The sequence below is a fragment of the Antechinus flavipes genome, chromosome 3 (assembly GCF_016432865.1).
Source record: "Antechinus flavipes isolate AdamAnt ecotype Samford, QLD, Australia chromosome 3, AdamAnt_v2, whole genome shotgun sequence".
Classification (NCBI taxonomy): domain Eukaryota; kingdom Metazoa; phylum Chordata; class Mammalia; order Dasyuromorphia; family Dasyuridae; genus Antechinus; species Antechinus flavipes.
In genome coordinates this window covers 613709315-613728944 of record NC_067400.1, presented here as the reverse complement: position 1 = coordinate 613728944, position 19630 = coordinate 613709315, and the positions used below count along the sequence as shown (strand labels likewise).

Below are 19630 nucleotides of genomic sequence, written 5' to 3'. Positions count from 1 at the left end.
ACAGGAAGCTCGCCGAGGGCGGGGACTGCTGAGGTATCGCGCCTAGACCGGTACCTAACAGCCTCTAGTGGCTTGATTGACAGGGGAGCATGGGGGCGGGAGTACGGCGAGGGTCCCCTTGAGTGGGCGGGGCAGAATGAGATTCTCTAGAGTCGGGCTCTGGAATTGCAGCTGCGCTCAGGAGAACGGAGGGGGGACGGGGTAAGGGTCTTCCCACGGCAGACCCCGAGTCCCGTGAGGGGCCGGGACTGGCCCTTTAAGGCCAGAGTGGAGCCTCGCGCGCCCGTGCCGTTCCCCGGAGCGGCCGCCACGAGGGAGGAGGCGCGCGCGCGTCTCCGCATGCCCGCCGCCCCGCCCCACCCCAGGCTCGCGCTCGCCTCTATCGGGCCTCCACCGTTCCGCGCGCGCGCGGTCGTGTGCGTGCGTCCGGGAGCGCGCACTCCGCTCCCGCCCCCTCCCACCGGCGGCGCGTCCTGTCCCGGCGCGCGCGCGTTCGAAAGTCCTCGCGGGCGGCCCCGCCGCCCCAAGTTAGCCGGAGTTGCTCGTGGCTGCGCGCGGCGCTCGGCTCGGCTCTGCTCTGCTCGACTCTGCTCGGGGTAAGTGCCTCGCGCCCCGCGCCCGAGTCCGCACGCCCCCTCGCGCTCCGGAGGTTGGCGGCCCCCGCTGCGGCCCTCGACGGCCTGGGGAGTCCCCCTCATCCCCCGGGGCTGGCGGGGCCGGCCGGCCGTGCTCCCGGTGCGCCCTCTTCCTCCCCTCCCCGGCCCTCGGACGCTTCGGCTGCGGCTGCTGGGACTTGTAGTGCCCCCGGGCGCCGTCCCACTCCCCGGGTGGGCAGCCGCCGGACTACAGCTCCCGGCAGGCCCCGCGCCGCAAGGGGGGAGGGGGCCGAAGGCGAAACCAAACCCTCTCGACCACGCATGCGCGGGAGAACCTGCCTGCCGTTTTTCTTCCTGAAGACCTCGGGTTTCACAGGCTCGCGGCTCTGGCCCACTCCCACCCCCACCCCCCGGACCCCGCCGCGGGGGGTGGGGGGCAGGGGTAGATCCGAGAAACTGCTGATACCCTTTCTCCGTGTACAAAGTGGGAAACAGGCCCAGAGAGCGGAAGGGGCTTGCTCAGAGCTACACAGCAAATCTGTGTCGGAGTCTGGACTTGAACTCGGGGCTCCCTATTCCTAATTCACTGTCTGCCTTCTGGATTTGAACTCAGGGCTCCCTATTCCTAATCCAGTATCCGCCCTCTGCTTCCGTTTTATTTGTACAGAGGTACTTTCTCCCCTTTCCGCTAGGAACGTCTGAAGAGCAGGGCTCGCCTTGGGCTTTTTTTTTAAAGCACTGTGCCTAGCCCACAGTAGGCGCATTATCAGTGTTCATTATTGACTGGTTAATCCTCCACAACCTAGGAGGTTTCCAGCAGTGCACTTCCTGGAGATGCACACTTCAGTGCATAGAGGCTGCTGCACCTGAGACATCCCCCACCCCCAAGGTGTGGGGGGAAGTTGAACACTAGAGTGGATCCCTTCTAAAATTATGGCTCTTATTGGTCCACTTTGTTTACCAAACTGACCTTTTAATCCTTTTAGAGGCCTGGTACCCAGTAAGAACAGTCAAGAAAACTGACCGCGGGGTATACCTCTTTCCACTCCCATAGACCCCCACCTTTCTGCCTGCCCTGCGGATTCTTGCTCTCTTTGGGCCTCTGAAGGCACTTTTGGACGAAGCCTTTCAGTTTCCTTTACCTGGTCGTGCATTGTTTTCCTCCCCCTCCTGACTCTGCTCTTTCCGTAGTTCTCTGAATTCTGGACTTCACCTTTGAGGTGGGATCTTGCTGTCTGGGGCCTCTTTGATGTCACTTGATCCTCCCCCCATTTGGACTAGGTCAGCCATCTGTCCGAACCCGATTAAAACGTAATTGGGAGATGCTAACAAAGGTTAGAGGGCACAGGACCACGGAGCACGTATGAATTGGAGATTTTCTCAGTGAGTGCCGGCCCAGGGGGCTTGTGGGCACTAGGAGCAGGCCTCCCCTTTGCTTTCCCCAAGCGCCACTTTCTTTCTGACCGGTCCGCACCCTCACCCACTGTAATTTGTTTAGTCACCCCCTCAGGGAGGGCGTCACTTTCAGTTTCTTGCTCCTTGGAGAGATGTGCAATATTCCTGATAAAGGGAGCCATTCCTCTGGCAGCTCCTTGTGGCTACACAGGATTGCGTAATACATCACGGACCGAACATCACCGACCGAAGCATGGCCCTGGCCTACCGGCTCTTTGGTCCAGACCAGCTGGACCCGTTCTCGGCCTTCAGGGGGGGCCGTTGCGTGTGATTAGGGGCCACGCCCCCCCCAACACGAATCGTTTTCATCTCCTGTCCTTGCGTCCATATGGGAACTTGTGACTCGTTTCCGTTTGTGTTTCTCGGACTGTCGGTTCCGAGCGTTCTTCTATCTGGCGTTTCTTTTGAAAAGTGGGGTTGTTGATCTATTGGGGAGCTTTTATTTGCTCCCGTTCCATCTATGGCTTGGGTAGGAGGCTTGGCAGAGATGTGCGGGGTGAGGACTCTGGGACCGCTTTCCCTCTGATGTGACTAGATGTGTCCACGTGACCAGGCCGGGCCCTCTTACCTTGGCCGTAATCACCGGGCCACCGTCCTGCCTTCTCCGAGTCTTGTTCATCTTTATGGTGTGACTTCAGGGTTTGGGTCACGTATCCATTATCGCGGCATGCGGACGGCGCCTTGACCTCATTTTTGCCAAGTTGCTTTCCAGTTTTCCCAGCGTTTTACCCCAGAAATCGGTGTCCTTGGGTTTATTTGGAGTTGGCGGGGGTGCCTGCCTGATGCACGGGGCATTCCGCTGGCCACCCCGCTTTTCTCGGGGGCTAAATAGGAGCCGCACAGGGATGGGCCTGGGGACAGTGGGGGGCGCCTCTGGCAGGAGTTGGAAGAGGTCTCTGTGAATGAGTCTGGGGCAGGGCTCTTAACCTCAGGGAGTGGGGGGTTAAAAACCATTGGGAGAGCTGCTGTTGGACGTTCAGCTTTTAAAATCCCTTTTTATCTATTTAAAGACGTTGATTTGAGAAGGGTTCTTAGGCTTCCCCCTCTAGAAGCCATAAAATTGGTGCTGGTGCAGAGGGTCCCCACTGCCCACCAGACGTGTCCTCCAGGGGACAGCCGCCCTTCAGACACATGGGGCGGAGGCCACGGCCCGTCCTGATCGGCCCCTCCAGCCGCGTTTCTTGCCCAGACTGACCCTCGTGCTGGACGCTGCAGCCCGGCTTTGGCCTTCAGCCGTGCTCGGGTGTTGCTCCCCCCTGCCCTGGGAAGCCCTTAGCGCAGTCCTGGCACACAGGAGGTGCCCGCTTAGCGCCCTGTCCCTCCCTGGATGTGGCCAGGTCCCCTTGGCTGTCTCGGGTTCCCGTTGCCCGCTCTGATGACGCCTCCTCCAGCTTCTTTTCAGACGAGGGCTGCTCACCCAGCCGGTGACTTCGGAGCTCCGCCGACGCCACTCGGCCCAGACCGTAGCTGGTCGGGCGCTCCTCGCACGGTTCCCGTGCCCCTTCCGTGCCGTGTGACATCTGCTGGAGCAGCGGGGCGACGCTGGGGCCGGGCTGCAGACCTGGCCGGGCAGGCTCACGGGGGCTTCACTTCTGCCCCTTCTGGCCCCGGGCCCCTCTGGATCTCCCCCCAGAGTTACTGGGGGGCAGCCCCAGCATTCCCCGACTGACCAGTTGGGCAACTGCGAGAAAAGGCAGTTAGGTGAGTCAGGAAAGACCTGTTCTTGGCGAAGCCGGCCGGGCAGCTTGGGGTCAGGCAGGCAGCTGGCATTTGTCCGGGACCTCTGGGCGCGTGGGGGAATAAAGCGCCCCGGCCTTCTTTCCTGAGGCCGGGCCTCCCCCAGCCTGGTGGTGCCGTGGCCAAGACCCATTGGCCTGGATGCTCCATTTCCGACTGGCCCCGGCTTGGCGCCCTGCTCAGACTTCGGGGGGTGGCAGACTGGCTGAGCCTGCCGGGGCAACCCCCGCCCCCAGCCTCCCGCTCTGGGGGCAAAGGGGCTGGTGGCCAATCAGAGGAAATGCGCGCTGTTTCGTGTCGGCTGCAGGCCGTCTCCCTGCACGGGGGGCCTCTTCCTGTCCTTCCTCACAGCCTCCCTCTGCTTCTCTGTGGTGGGCGGCCCTCGATGGACAAGGGCTGAGGGAGCCCCAAAGGCCTGGGCCAAGGGGCCGGGGCTGGCCCAGCCAGCCTTTGAGAGGCAGCGGGAGCTAGAGGCCGAGGGGCGCTCGTGATGCCCCGGGGGGCTGAGTGCCAGGCCCTACGGTGGCATGGGTGGCACCTAATTGTGCCCCTTAGGAGGGGGGATGGGCTTGATGGGGGGGGGGGGTTGCGGGATTCCCTTGCGGGGGGCCCGGGGTCGGGAGCTCCCGGTTTTGGCTCTGGCCGGCGCCTGACCCGCAGGTATTTGGTCCGGAGCTCGGGATGTCAGTGCTGGTTGGTTTGTCTGGGAACGGCCGCGGAGCTCTGGCCCCCCGTACGGAGACAAAGCGCCTTTGTGGGCCCTGCTTTCCTGAATCCCCGGGCCAAGGTCCGTCAGAAGCCCCGCCGGTGCCCGGGGACCCTGGGGCGTGTGGGGACGCCGGGGTGGGGCCCGGGCTGTCCCCCGGCCTTGCCTCAGCAGGCCGGCCCCGGGGGCCCCTGGCTTTTCTCTGCAGCGCCGGGCCAGCTCTGGGGGGTTCAGGGCAGACATGTGGGGCCTCGGGCCCCGCTTCCTGGCAGAAAGGCAGGAGGAGGAGCCCCGGATGGGCCGTGCGGCTCTGAGCGAGTGTCTGGAGTAGTTGGGAGCGTCAGAGCAGGACTGTGAGCGCCGGCCGGGGCCTGAGGTCTCGGCTCTGCAGAAGGAGGCTCGGGGTTCTTGCCGCAAGCCGGCCCCCGGCCTCCCTCACCCGATGGGAGCCGTTCCCCCGCTCCCCACGTTATCCCGGGGAGAACAGACGCCGCCGCCCCCCCCAAGTCTCCTGCCGGATGTCTGCTGCCGCACATGCTGCTGGGGGAGGCCGGGGGCTGGTGGAACTTCTCCAAAGCCTTCAGGAGCCTTGGCAGAGGCTCCCCGGCTGGGAGGCCGCCAGGGCTGTTATTTCCTCGGCCCCATCGGTGCATCCCATCCCGGCCTCCCCGAGCGCCGGCCTTTGCCCGCACCGTCCTGCACGTCTTGGGGGGGGCTCTTCCGCCTCTCGGTGGGTGGGAGGTCGGGGGCTGGGGTCCAAGGGCCTGGCTTTAACTCTTGCCTCGGCCTGCTTCCTGGCTCCCGTGGGACCTTGGGGACATCTCAGGGCAGCAGGTGCTTCTGTTGTCCCATTTCACAGCTGAGAGCACTGAGGCAGGAGCAGCTAAGGGACTTAGCCAGTGTTCAACAGCTAGGAGGACTGAGGCTGCGCCTGAACTTCCAGGCCCAGCGCCCCGCCCCCATCTCACTGGTTGCCTGGAGCCACCCCACAAAGAGGGCCCCCCTCCCCCAGCTAGCCGGGGTGTTCTGGCCTCTGGGCCCTCGGGGGCTGCGGGTCACCCATGGGAGGGGCTTTGTGGGAAGACCCGCCACAGTCACGGGAGAATCCCGCCAGACCCTTGGCCCGCCCGCTCCCTGGCCCTGGGCCCCTCACGGAGGCTTGGGCACCATTCTGGGCACACACGGTGCCCTGGGAGGCACGCGGAATGTGAGGGGGAGCCCGGAAGGCCTGCCTGCCAGTGGGTGGTGAGCGCCCCATCACAGGCCCGGTCCCCCAAGGTGCCTGGCTCTCCAACCAACCCCTGGGACGTTCTGTAATTCTGCCAGTTTCCTTGCACTGACTGCGTGCTGTCATGGGAGGAGGGGTCGGGAGCACCTCGGGCAGGGCCTGGTGCCAGGTGGAGAAGGCACGGCTCCCAGGCTGAGGCTGCAGTGTGGTGGGCAAGGGGAGGGTCCCCCAGAAGCACAGGGGGGGGCAGGGGGCGCAGACCGGGCTGTCTGGTGAGCAGCCGCTGGGACTCTGTTCCCCCCGGGTCAGACTGCTGCCAGCCAGCTGGCACAGGGGCCTGGCTGGCGCGGGGAGGTGTGGGCGGGGCCGCGGCCCGGATGCCAGGGCACCTGAGATCTGCCTTCTCGCCCCACTCCAGGGCGGGGCGAAGCTCCCAGCTTTGGGCCGGAGGCGGCCACGGCAGCTCGGGCTGGTCAGCGCCCCCCCCCGGTCTGTGAGTCTCTGCCGGATTTCCTATGGTGGAGGGAGTGTCAGTGGGCCTGGTTCTCTCCTTTCAGGACCAGTGGGAGGAGCCCTCGGGCGCAGAGCCCCCGCCACGCTCGGGACCCCGGCCTTTCCCTCTGCCGCTGGCCCAGCCCTGGCTTTGGGGAGGAACAGGTCCCAGGGAGATGGGCAGTCTGCCAGGGGGCAGGCTTGGGGCCCACGGGATCGGAGAGCCCAGCGGGCACTGCCAAGGTGAGGTCACCCTGCCCCCACATCTCTGAGAGCGACGCAGGCCAGGAGCTTCTGCTTCACATGATGGGGCCGGTGTTTGGGAGGGCAGGTCGGGTGCCATCAGGTGTTAGAGCCCGGACGAGCGGCCCAGGCACCTGAGGCCTGGGCACTGGGGGCAGGCTGGCACTGGGGGCGGCTGTCTGGCCAAAGGACACCTGCCCCTTCTTGGGGCCGTGCTGTGTTCTTGCCGGGCCCTGCCAAGCAGGAGCTGGAGCGTCGGACCATCTGTCTGTGTCATTTTTAATTAGGAGGAAATTAATGGATTCTTAGCCACTTGGTCTTAGGGATTACTTAGACTTAACTGTTACTAATTAAACTGCTGGGGGGGGGTCATTGCAGAATGGTTTATTGGGAGTGGGCACGTGCTTCAGAGGTGACCCGGGGCCTGGCGGTGCTGCCCACGTGCCCTCCTTGGCCCACCCCTGGCTTGGGACCCGGGGCTGTCCCGGGGCAGCCCCCCTACTATGGGCTCTGCCCTGCCTCCGTGTGCCCCCACTTATTTGTAACATGGCTCCTCCTGCTCTCGTAGAAGAGAAGAGAAGCGAGTCCACCAGCGTCGCGTTCTTGGGTTTTTATTTAGCAGCCAGTGGTTTGTGGCTGGTCCGGCAGGGCGGGGGCGCGGCCGGAGGCCTCCGGGAGCGGGGAGGCCTCTGGGAGTGGGGAGGCCTCTGGGAGTGGGGAGGCCTCTGGAGTGGGGCAACCTCTAGGAGTGGGGAGGCCTCTGGGAGCGGGGAGGCCTCTGGGAGTGAGGAGGCCTCTGGGAGTGGGGCAACCTCTAGGAGTGGGGAGGCCTCTGGGAGTGGGGCAACCTCTAGGAGTGGGGAGGCCTCTGGGAGTGGGGCAACCTCTAGGAGTGGGGAGGCCTCTGGGAGTGGGGAGGCCTCTGGGAGTGGGGAGGCCTCTGGGAGTGGGGAGGCCTCTGGGAGCGGGGAGGCCTCTGGGAGTGGGGCAACCTCTAGGAGTGGGGAGGCCTCTGGGAGCGGGGAGGCCTCTGGGAGTGGGGAGGCCTCTGGCAGCGGGGAGGCCTCTGGGAGCGGGGAGGCCTCTGGGAGCGGGGTGACCTGGGGCACGGGCCCAAGCTGAGCATCTGGAGCCGGCCTCGCTGCTGCTTTGCGAGCTCTCACAGGTCCTTTTTGGAGGCTGAGGGGGCTGGATGGGGCCCAAGCAGCTGATAGTGCCCGTGGTGGTGATGGTGACATGGCATTGGTGACGGTGGTACAGCAGTGCCCGTGGCGGCTTCTCTTTGTGGGTCCCTGGGTCATTTTGGGAACCGCTTCCTTTGGGACCCCCTATCGTGCTCCCTGCAGCCCTCACGGGCGGACTGTGTGGAATCTCGGAGGCAGAGACCGGCGGAGCCAGGGCCCTGAGGGGTAGATCCCGGGTGCGGATCCAACTCTGCCCCTCGGCCTCTTGGCCCTCTGGGGACATTGGGGAGGTAGCTCATGTGAGCGGGAGGGTAGATGGGGGCACCCCATGCCCTCCCCGGGAACCGGCCAGGCTGCCCCTCAGCTGCCACCATTTGGTGCCCTTCTTACCTCCCCCTCCACGGCTGCCCCCCGTCCCTCCCCAAGTCCCCCCGGGTGTGGGCACGCCGGCTCTGCTTGGGGTGCTGCCCTCCCCCAGACCAGCGTAAGCCCCTGAAGAGCCGGCGACTTCCTCTCTGTTGTGGTGCCGGGGAATGCCCGCCAGGGGCCGCTTGAATTGAGCCTCGGTCTCCCTGTCCTGAAACGCGGCTGTTACACGTGGGCTCTCCGCATGCCCCGGAAGGGTGAGGAAGCCCTGGGGCTCCCATGGGCTCAGCCTTTGTCCTCCGGTCTCTCTGTGAAGCCGGCGTGTCCTTGCTCAGGTCCCTGCCCGGCCGGAGTTTCTGCCTCCAGCGGCCCGTCCTTGGCCCTGTGTCCGGTGCCCGGCGGCAGCCAGGGCCCATCATGGTGGGCGGGAAGCTGAGCCGCTCCGACCCAGATGCTTCCCGCCGTGGGGCCTGAGGGCCGTGGGACGGGCTCCTGGGAGGCTGGGGGAGCAAAGTGGCGGGGGAGTGAGTCAGCGCCCCCCCGAGCTGGAAGGAGGCAGGGTGGGTTTGGGGGCGCAGGGAAGGGAGATTGTTCTAGCTTTGTCTGGGATCGTCTGCAGCGAGAGACTCACCCGGGAGTCCGTCAGCCTGGCGGGGCAGATTGTTTGCTTCCCCCCTCTCCCATTTTGCAGATGGAGAAGCTGAGGCCCAGAACAGTGGCGTGACTCGCTAGTCTTGTGGGTAGCCCACCGCCAGCAGTCCCGGCTTCCTGTATTTGCCAGCGCAGGGACTGCCAGCGAGGTTGTTCCCTAATCTCGCTCAGCGCGGGGAGCGGCTGCTTAGTCCCAGAGAGCCGGCTCCTTCCGCCCCCCTCACCCAGCTGGAGCACGCTGCCGTGCCCGTGGGCACCTCGGGGGTGGCTCTGCCAACCGGCCGGCCCCCTCCATTCTGGCTGCGTTGGTGCCCAGCTGGTGCAGGCGGGGACGTGGGGCGGCCGGGGCGCGTCTGAGGGGGGACCCCGGAGCCTTAGGAAGAGCTGCTGGGCCGGCAGATGCCGGCAGAACTCGGCATGTTCGCGGCCCCCGGCCAGGCGGCCTCCTTCCCCCTCGCCGCCCCACTCGGCGCGTGTCTGCGTGGGCTTCCGGCCTGTTCCCGGCACAGAAGTTCCTAGTGCATGATGGGAGGGGAGGCCGCTGCACTTCCTGCCCGGCTGCCTGGTGGACTGGGGTGACCCTGACGGTGCAGGGCTCAGTTTCCCCAGCTGGAGGGGGGGGGGCCCAGGGTCCGCAGCTCCGAAGTTGCCCTGGGTTCCCTGAGCGTCCGCCCCGGTGGCAGCAGGATTCCTCCCTCGCTCCGCCTTCACCCTCCCTTACTGGGATGCCCCCCTCAAGCCTGGCGCCCCTGAGGGCCCGCTGCTTTTAGCCTTTTGGGTACCCCGAGTCTTGGCAGAGGCCTGGCCCCCCGGGCGCCCAGTCGGGGCTTCAGACTGACCGGCCCTCCCCCTTTCTCTGAGGCTGGTTCTGCTGCGGCTCTGGCTCGGGGGCTGTCCCAGGGGCCCCCTCCCTGGCTCTGGGGCTGCCCGCCGTCCGAGCCCCCAAGCCTGGAGTGTCCTGGACGAGTCAGGGGCACGGTGAGAGCTGCCGGGGTGAGGGCAGTGCCCCGGACTGCGGAGGCTGGAGGGAGGCCCCCAAAAGAGCCCGGCTTTCCTCCTGCAGCTGGGAGCCCCCGGCTGTCCCGGGAGGGGGTTTGTCTGTGGGTCCAGTGACCCCTCCCTGCTTCCGACTTTGCCTTTGGGCAGCGGCACCGGAGAAGGGAAGGCCCCGTGGATGTGGCCGGCCCTGGCCTCTGCTCCTGGCCTGCCCTCGCCCAGGGTTCTCCGGGCAGAGTCACCGGGCAGCACTGGGGAGGCGTTGGGAGCTCTCTGTGTTCCCTGGCTTCCTGGCAGCCGCCAGTGTGCCCGCCTCCGGCCCAGGCTCTGCCCGCTTCCCGCCAGCAGCCCTGGCTAGCAGTGGCTGTCACACAGGCTCACCGAGGCAGGCGCCCGCCAACGGGCCGGCTGGGTTCTGGATGGGGGAGGGGGGTTCCCAGTCTGCTGGGTTCTGGATGGGGGGAGGGGAGGGTTCCCAGCCTGCTTTGTCCTTGCCCACGTTCTGGATAGCTGGGGGGATGGAGCTCATCCTGACAGGAGGTTGCTCTGTGCTGAGACTGCATTATGGGGCGCCCACCCCCCATCCATTTGCCTGAAGGCTGCAGGCCTGCTCTTGCCCAGATGTGCCTGTGCCCCCCTTTCGGGTGTCAGGGGCCCATGGTCTGTGGCTGGAGGGTGAGGGGGTGGGGGTGGGGCTCCCGCTTTAGCTGCAAACACAAAGGCTGCCTTTGGTCGTCAGGTAATGGCCCGCCCCGTGTTTACCAACCTGGCCATCTGGGCCGCACCTGGGACCTGCCGGGCTCTGGGGGAGGCGCGCCGCCAGGTGCCCGTGCCCCAGGCCCGCCATCTGCCCCTGCCTCTGCCACCCCCTCTCCTGGTGGGGCCCCCTCTCACTGGGCGGTCAGTGTGGGCCCAGGGCCCCGGGCCGGGCTGGGAGGCTTCCCGAGCCGGGAGGGCAGGGGGGCCGGGGGGCGGGGCCTGAGAACTTGGCCAGGGAGGCTGCCCGACGAGTTCTGCTCCTCGCGGGCCCAGGGAGGGCTGTTTGTTCTGCCATCTGAAGTGCAGCCAGCAGAGAGGCCCTGGAGGCTTCTCCCTTCTGGGCAGGGCCTCCCCCCACCCATGGGCACCGCCCGGAAGCTGGGACTCAGTAGGGCCCCAAGGCCGAGGGGGCCCTGGCCCCTGCTTTATGGGAGATTCGGGCTGTCTCCCCACCCCCGGGAGCTTGGGGGCCAGTGTGATTCCCATTTAGTGACGAGGAAGCCGGGGCTTGTCCCGGGCCCAGGTCTGGTGGGATTGGAGCTCTGTGTGCAGTGATGGGTGGGCTTCATTCGCAGCCTCCGGCGCTGGGGCCCGCCCCCCTCCCATCTGAGCCCCTGCTGAGTGAGCGCAGGCCCCGTGGGCTCCGGACAGCCTGGGGCTCCTGGCGCCTCTCTCAGCCTCAGTTTCTCCCCTGGCACCTTGCACCTGCAGCCAGACGCTCTGGCCCAGGGGGAGAGTGTCCCGAGGCTTCGGGACAGTCTGGGCCCCGGGGTGCCCGGGAGGGAAGGCCTGCCTTGCACAGATGCTGACAGCCTTCCCATTGCTCCCTGAACCGTTTTCCTGATGTGCCCTTTGCTCTGCCCCCTCTCTCTGCCCCTCCGTAACCTTCACTGGCTCCCCATTGCCACAAAATCCCCCAGAAGCCTCGGCGTTTCAGTCCCTCTGAGACATGGCCTTCTCCCATAGCGTACTTCCCTCTGCTCTGAGATCTCTGGCTTTAGAGCTTTATGGCCCGGCCACGAGGGACACCTTAGGGAGCCTGTTGCAAAAAAAGAAGTTGGGCCGCCCAGCAATGTAGTCAGAGAGGGAAAGCACCTGGGGGGGAAGTGGCTTGTGGGAGACCCCCCCAGGATTTCTTGCTCCCCACCCAAAAAGGTGGGCCTTCCCTATGATAGTAACGGGGAGCCCTGCTCATACCTGCCCCTGCCCTCTGCTGATGGTCCTCAGGCCTGGCCGCTGGCTCCCTCGGGGGCTGAAATCCCTGATTGTCTCTGTGAAATCTTCCTCCAACCCCTCCGTTCCACCCCGGGGAACCAGCTTCTCCTTCCTGGAAAACTCTTTGTTTTGTGAGTGTCTGTAATGGCTTTTTATTTTACAAAATACATGCAAAAACGAGTTTTCAACGTCCCCCCTTGCACGACCTAGAGTTCCGCTTCCCCTCCCTTCCCCCGCCCTCCCCTAGGCAGCAAAGGATCCAATAGATGGGAAACGTGCAGTTCTTCTAACGTATTCCCACAATTCTTGTGCTGCAGGAGAAAAACCAGATCAAAGAGGGAAAAAGTCAAAGGCGGGAGGAGCGAGTGAGCAACAACAGAGAGGGTGAGAGTGCTGTGCTGTGCCCCCCCCCCCCCCCTCAGTCCCCGCCGTCTCTCTCCATCACAAGACCATTGGAACTGGCCTGGATCCTCTCATTGCTGAGGATGGCCACGTCCGTCAGAACTGATCCTCCTATAGTGTTGTTGTTGCAGTATGTGATGATCTCCTGGCCCTGCTCGTTTCACTCAGCATCAGTTCCTGTGAGTCTTTCCAGGCCTCTCTGTATTCCTCCTGCTGCTCATTTCTTAGAGAGCAATAATATTCCATAACATTCCTAGCCCGTAACTCATTCAGCCCTTCTCCCACTGACGGGCGTCCGCTCGGTTTCTGGCCACTACAGACAGGGCCGCCACAAACATTCTTGCCCCTGTGGGTCCTTTTCCAGAAGTAGTGACCCTGCTGGATCAGAGGGCATGCACAGTTTGATTGCCCTTTGGGCATCGTTCCCTATCGCTCTCCAGAATGGCTGGATGTGTTCACAACTCCACCAACAATACATCAGTGTCCCTGTTTTCCCACATCCCCTCCAACATTTATCATTTTCTTTCCCTGTCACTCTAGCCAGTCTGACAGGTGTGTGTGGTGGTGTCTCAGAGTTGTCTTAATTTGCGTTCTCTGATCAGTAGTGATTTAGAGCATTGTTTCATATGGCTAGAAACGGCTTTCATTTCTTCCTCTGAAAAGTGTTCATCTCCTCTGACCATTTTTCGATTCCTTCCTGAAATTCTTCTTGGCCCCTTTGACCTCCGCCTTCCGTTGCATGGATCCGGGGCATCCCGTGACCCCGTTAGCTGATTGATGCCTTGCTCTGTCTGCACCTCAATGGGGGTCGTTGCCCCGCACGATGGCGCTCTCAGGGATCAAGGAGAAGACTCCTGTCAGCTGCCTCCCGGGGCCGGCAGCCTCCTCACTGGCCTCTTGCGCTTGGAAGGGATTTCTCCTTTGAAATAACCTTTACTCCCAGCTCATTTTCACCAGTAATTGAAATTCACACTTAATTTTCACTCCTCCTGCAGGGAGCCCAGGGTTGCTGGAAGGGGCAGCCCCGTCCCTCCCCCGCTCCGTGGGCCTTGGACGGCTCGGCCGGCCCCGGCTGCTGCCTGTGCGGCCAGGGCGGGGGTACCGCCGTGGCTGCTGGGAAAGCGGGGCCGCCTTGGAAAGTCGGAGATCCATCTTTGGGGCCACAGGTGGCAGCAGGGGACTCGAAGCTCGGGGGAGGGAGCCTCCCTGTGCCAGGGCGTAAATGGGTACCCGTTACGTACAGTAAAAATAAAGGCTGTTTTAGGGCTTGGTGTTAGCTAAGGCCAGGCAGGGGGTGCAGGAAGCCAGGGAGACACCAGGGTAATGAGTTCCCTGAGGAGCCGCCATTCCACAGCGTGTGATGGAGGCCCCAAAAGGGATGTGGGTGGCGAAGTCTTATAAGACCAAGAGGGAAGGGCAAGGCCAGACCTGGACCGGGAAGGCAGGGCCGGGCATCTGGCAGCCTGTGGCTGTGGGGGGGGTGGGGGGGAGGGATCATGGCTAGTGCTAGACCTCAATTGAGATGTGTTCTCAGAGAATTAATCACTGATGTAGATTGGGCACTTTAAGTTTTGCAAATGGTATCTCCTTTTATCTTCACAAAATCTCTAGAAGGTCAATGCTATTAATATCCCCATTTTCCAGATGGGAAACTGAGACTGAGAAGGACTTGCCATAGCTAGCAAGAATTAAACTCAATCTTTCATGAGTCCGGTCCTGGCTCTCTTGCCGCCCTACTCCCCATCTGGCTGCCCCAAGGCCCTGGGACACTGAAGGGTGGGCCAAAAAATTCTTCTGTTTTTCAATAATGTTTTAATTTTTATCCAAATTTCATATAAAAATGAATTTTTAGCATTCGGTGTAAAGATTTCGCGTTCCCCGATACAGTAAGCAATTTGATAAAGGTTATACATGTGCAGTCATGCAAAACCTATTAGTCATGTTGTAAAAGAAGACACAGACCAAAAAAACAATTAAAGTGAAAAACTGTGTTTCAGTCCCTGTTCCCGTTTCACCAGAGCTTTTTCTGGAAGTGGAAAGCATTTTCGTTTTGAGTCTTTATTGCTCAGAGAGCTGTCATTCACGGTTAATCACCAAACAGCGTTGCCGTTACCACGTACGGTGCGCTTCTGGTTCCGCTCATTTCCCTTTGCATCAGTTCGTGGAAGTCTTTGCATGTTTTTTCTGAGCTCGGCCAGCTTTTCGGTTCTTGTGGTACAGTAATATTCCGTTACAGCAATAGATCTCAAGCTGCCCCCCAGTTGATGGGCTTTCCCTCGTTTTCCAATTCTCTGTCACCACAAAAGTTGCTGCTGGAAGCATTTGTATTTGATTAGGCCCTTCCTCTCTGCTCCCTTTCCCTCCCCCCTTTTTAGAAACTTTTCTCAGGAACACAGAAGTAGTGGTGGTACAGTCCTTAGGGCATAGTTCCAAATTGCCCGTCAGAATGGTTGGACCAGTTCACAACTCTGCCAACAGTACATTAGTGTTCCGGTTTTCCCACATTCCCTCCACCATTAGTCATTTTCCTTTTTTGATATATTAGTCATCACGATAGGTGTGAGGTAGATTCTCAAGAGTTATTTCAGTTTGCAATTCTCTAACCAATGATTTAGAGCATTTTTTCCCATAATTATCGCTAGCTTTGATTACTTTATCTAAAATCTGCCTATTTGTATCATTTTTAAGTAGGCACTTAATGTTCACTGTTATTATTATTATTATAGCTTTTTATTTCCCCAAATACATGCAAAGATAGTTTTCAACATTTGCTTCTGCAAAACCTTGTGTTCCAATCTTTTCTCTTTCCCTCCCCTGCTCTCCTCCCTGGGCAGCAAACAGGTTGACCATGTGAAATTCTCCTAACATATTTCCATAGTCATCATGTTGCACAAGAAAAATCAGATCAAAAGAGGAGAAAAAGAGAAAGAAAAAAAAAAGGTGAAAATATCGGGCTTTGATCCACATTCACTCTCCATAGTTCTCTCTGTGGGTGCAGATGGCACTCTCCATCACAAGTCTATTGGAATTGCCTTGAATCACCTCGTAGTTGAAAAGAGCCACGTCCATCAGAATTGATCATCCCATGATCTTGTTGTTTCCGTGTACAGCGTTCTCTTGGTTCTCCTCGCTTCACTCAGCATCAGTTCTTGTCAGTCTCTCCCGGCCTTTCTGAAATCATCCTGCTGATCGTTTCTCATCCAATAATAGTATTCCATAACATCCAGATCCGATAACTTATTCAACCATTCTCCAGCTGATGGGCATCCATTCAGTTTCCAGTTTCCTGCCATTATAAAAAGGGCTGCCACAAACATTTTCGCACATGTGGGTCCTTTTCCCTTTTTTATGATTTCTTTGGAATACCGATCCAATAGAGAGAGTGATGCTGGATCAAAGAGTATGCACAGTTTGATGGCCCTTTGAGCGGCGTTCCAAATTGCTCCCCAGAGTGGTCGGACCAGTCCATAACTCCACCAACAGTACGTTAGTGTCCTAGTTTTCCTACGCTCCCTCCAACATGTATCATTTTCCTTCTCTGTTACATTAGTCAATCTGAGTGGTGTGAGGTAACATCTGAGAATTATTTTAATTTGCATTTCTCTCACCAATGATTTAAAGTATTTTTTCATGATTACTTTGTCTAAAACCTCCCTGTTCATAGCATTTGAGCATTCATCAGCTGGAATGCTTTGTGTTTTTGTAAATTTGATTCAGGTCTCTTACATATTAAAAATGAGACTTTTACCAGAGAGACACTTGCTGTAGAAAAAGTTCCCCCAGCTTTCCTCCTTATCTCAGTTGCATTAGTTATGTCGGTGCACACTTTTTAACTCAATATAATCAACCATCCATTTCATTTCATAATACGCTCTATCTCGGTTGCTCATAAATCCTTCCCTTTTCTGTAGCTTTGACAGGTAAACTGTTTCATGCTCCCCCTAATTTGCTCATGGTATCACCCTTTATGTTTAAATCATTTATTCATTTTGGGTATCTTGGCATATGATGAGAGGTATTGGTCTCTACTTTTTTCCATAATGTTTTCACGTTTTCCAGCAGTTTTTGTCCGAAAGTGATTTCTTGTCCCAAAAGCTTGGATCTTTGGGTTTAGCAAACAGTAGAGTACTGTGGTTATTTACTACATCTTGTGTACCTGATCTCTTCCATTGATCCATCACACTATTAAGCCAGTCCCAAGATTGTTTTGATGATTACCATTTTATAATAAATACAGTTTGAGATGTGATATGGCTAAGTTGCTTTTTTGACATTTTTTTTCATTGATTCCTTGATATTCCTGATGTTTTGTTCTTCCAGATGAATTATGATTTTTTTTTTAGCTCTATAAAATAATTTTTTGGCAGCTTGATGGTTTGACACTGAAAAAATAAACCGAGTAGAATTGTCATTTTTATTAATTGGCTCTGCCTACCCATGTACAGTTAATATTTTTCCAGTTATTCAGATCTGGACTTTAGCTCAGCCTATCCATGTACAATGAGTATATTTCCTGTTATTCAGATCCGGACTTTATTTGTGTGAAGTGTTTTGTAATTGTGTTCGTATGCTTCCAGGGTCTGTCTTGGCAGGGGGACTTCCAGGTATTTTATGTTGTTGACGGCTCTTTTAAATGGAATTTCTCCTTTTATCTCTTGCTGCTGGGCTATGTTGATGACGTGTAGAAATGCTGGTGTTTATGTGGGTTGATTTTACATCCTGTAATGTTGCTCAAGCTGTTCATTGTGTCAGCTAGTTTTTCAGTGGATTCTCTAAGTCTACCTACCTAATGTCTGTAATGTGTGGACAGGAAATTTCCAAGGCGAGGGAAGTGGGGAGACTTGGTTAGGCTCGAGGCTCTGTAAATCCCTCAGGGCAGCATTAGTCAGTTCCTTTTGCCTGCCCCACATGAGCCATCGGGGGATGGTGGATTCCACCTTAGGGGTTTCCCCAATATGGGCGCCAGCCTCGGCGCTCAGGGAGGATCCTGGCCAGGGGCTTGCTGGGGAGAGGCCCGAGACCTGGCGGCCCACATCTGGGGCTTGGTGGTGGTGGAGGTGCCTGTAGCCTTGAAGCCTCCTTTCCAGAGCTTTAAGATGGGCTTATAATCCCTGCCCTGGTCACCTCAGAATCGATATGAAGTGGGAAAGATCAGTGAGTCGGGAATGGGGGGATTCTGCCTTTGATGCTTATTTCCTCTGTGACCTTGGACAAGTGACTTACATTGATGGATCCCAGTTTCCTCCTGGATGGGGGAGTCGGACCGCTTGTCCCTTGGGCCACTTCCAGCTCCAGATCTGAGGTTCTAACCCAGTTAGCCAGGCTTTCCGAGTCAGGTGCCCTCGCCCGGTCCTCTGAGGGCCTCGCCACCCTCGGCTGGGTGGCCTAGGTGTTCCCCTCGGCGTTGCTGGTTTAGCTGTTGGTGGAGAGGGGCTGGGTTCCCTTTTTCTGTGGTTGAAGTTGCTTGGAAAGATACATGTCTGGGTTCCACCCACTTCTTCTTTGTTTTGGGCCGGACTTTCTGTTTAATCAAACAGGTCACGAATATTTGTTCAGGGCTTGGTTGGTTGGTTGTGGTCCTTCCCCGCTGGAGCCCACTTCCAGCGTGTCCCCAGTGTAAGCCTGGAGTGCTCTGCCCTGGGACGGAAGCAGGCCCTGTCCACATCTGGGGGGCACGCCCTGCTGGGCGGTCTTGGGCCAGCGCCTCCCACGGCATGCAGTCCTTCTCCAGGGCTTAAGAGAGACCCTGAGCATGAACCTGTATGGATTTTTCTGTTCCCCCCTTCCCCCCAGCTGAAAGCGGCCTTGGAGGCGAGCTCGAGGGGCTCCTGCTGGGCTGTGAGGCCTTTTCCTTTGGTCCCAGCGAGAAGGGCCCTTGGGTCTTTGGTCATTCTCCCAATGGGGGGGCGCTCCTGCCCTTATCAGAGACGCTTGGTGCAAAGCTGTCCCCCGTGGATGCTCCCCTCGTTCTGGGGGGTTGATAGGGAGTGCCACTCACTGCGGACAGACAGTCTGGTGGGCCTGCTGTTTGATGAGGAGCCATTTCTGAGGAGGGGTCCCTCTCAGACGCTCGAGCTTCCATTGTCACGGGGGCACGGGGCTGGCTCGGAGGGTCTCCCCAGCCTGGGCACCGTGGTGGGAGTGGGACGAGAGTGTATGTGTGCGTGCGGTCCTGGATCGATTGCTTTGGAGGGAGTGTCCGTGGGCCTTGCCCGTGGGCCTTGCGGGCCCCGGAGGACGGGGATTAGGGGGGGCTCCCTGGGTGGGCTCGGAGGCAGAGCCACACTCCCAAGGGCCAAGGGAGAAGGAACGATCCCGGAAGCGAGGGTGTGGGGCCCTGGCGTGGCCTGGGTTTGAGGGGCTGAACCACATTGGCACTGCCCTGGGCAGGACCAGAAGCTGCCAGGCTTAAATGCCAGCGATCATAACAGCTCAGACTCCCAGTCCCTCTCCGAGCCCACACTCGTGGGACACTTTATACTTTGATTATTGTGGCCCTAGTAGGCCGTTTAAAGCAGAAGCTTCCCAGCCCGTCTGTAACTGATTCCCGGCTCGGGTCTGAGAGCCTGAGGGCCACAGAGGTTCAGTTGACCTCAGGCCTTCCCGACTCCAAGGACCACTCTCTGGCCCCTCTTATTTACTGGCGGGGGGGCGGGGTTCTTCATAAGGTGACAGGGCAGAGCTGGAAAGGACCAGAGCAGGTGGACTTCGGTTTCCCCATCTCTCTCCATCTCTGTCTCTCTCTCTCTCTCCACCCCCCGTCCCCCAGCTAATAAGCGTTAAGTGTCTGAGGACACGTATGAACTCAGGGGTTCCGGACTCCAGGGTGGGTACGCTGTCCACTGCGCCACCCATCCCCCCCTCCTCAAATGTCCAGGGGTGGGGGGTGGGGGGTGGCAGCTTAATTAGTGTTTGTGAGGTTTGGAACACGAGCAGTGCAGGGAGAGGGGAGAGGGCCCACCCTGAGTGACCCCCCAGGGCTTCTCCGGACGGCTCCATGCTCCCAGAGTGACCTAGCCCGGAAAGGGACCAGCGGCTCACCCCTTGGAGCAGCAGACCCAGTGGACACTGGGGGCCCGGCTCCCTGTCGGGGCCCTTCAGACCAGGCCCGAGAAGGGAGGGAGGTGACGGAAGGCAGGCAGGCCCCGCTGCTTGAGAGAGGTGACTCCGGGAGGAGGCTGCGGGGAGAGCCGGCCATTGGGACGGACTTAGGTTGGGGGGAGGGGGAGTCCTGGCCCATAAGTGAAACTGTGCATCCCCCCCGGGACAGACGCTTCTCAAAGGGGCCTTTATTACCTGGAGCTGCAGAGAGAGCCTGAGCCTCCCAGGGCCCGGCGCTTCCCCTGTGCTGGGGTTTGGGTTTCAGGAGGAGGGGGGACACAAAGAGCTTGGGAAGCGCCTGTCTCCGCGCCGAGGAAAGGCCCGGCCGGCTGATTGTTGGGGCCTGATGAGGATCTTCCGATTTCCTATCTAGAAATAAAGCCTTCTCAGTCCAGATGGGGATCAGCGCCCGGATTGGGCCTCCTCGCTCTGGACAGACAAAGGCTGAAAGGAGAGGAGAGATCCTAAAGCAGAGATAAGCCACTTATTCAGCGCCCCC

At 59.6% G+C, this 19630-nt stretch overlaps 2 protein-coding genes across 50 annotated transcripts in view; one reads left to right on the top strand and one right to left on the bottom strand.

Moving 5' to 3' along the window:
- Positions 1-470: 470 nt before the first annotated feature.
- Positions 471-19630, top strand: part of SIPA1L3 (signal induced proliferation associated 1 like 3) — a 101086-nt gene continuing 81926 nt past the window's right edge. Inside the window, exon 1 of one of the 2 annotated variants that reach the window (XR_007952361.1) lies at positions 471-596. The gene's annotated coding sequence lies outside the window, so the exon portion shown is untranslated. Of the gene's footprint in view, positions 597-6293; positions 6458-19630 lie in introns of those variants that run through there. The other variant, XR_007952364.1, reaches the window with a different exon arrangement.
- LOC127556178 (nematocyst expressed protein 3-like) lies at positions 6882-8818 on the bottom strand. 48 transcript variants are annotated; one of them, XM_051989172.1, is made up of 5 exons: positions 7450-8818; positions 7342-7359; positions 7270-7287; positions 7198-7215; positions 7053-7144 (listed from the first exon to the last, which is right to left on the bottom strand). In XM_051989172.1, exons 1-5 carry the CDS (start codon positions 7756-7758, stop codon positions 7073-7075), a joined length of 435 nt encoding a protein of 144 aa, XP_051845132.1. In that variant the 5' UTR covers positions 7759-8818; the 3' UTR covers positions 7053-7072. The 48 variants fall into 48 exon arrangements, 47 of the variants coding, with proteins under 47 accessions (XP_051845090.1, XP_051845101.1, XP_051845132.1 ...); XM_051989157.1 differs by having other exon boundaries at positions 7342-8818; XM_051989150.1 differs by lacking the exon at positions 7270-7287 and having other exon boundaries at positions 7053-7162; positions 7198-7269; positions 7342-7413.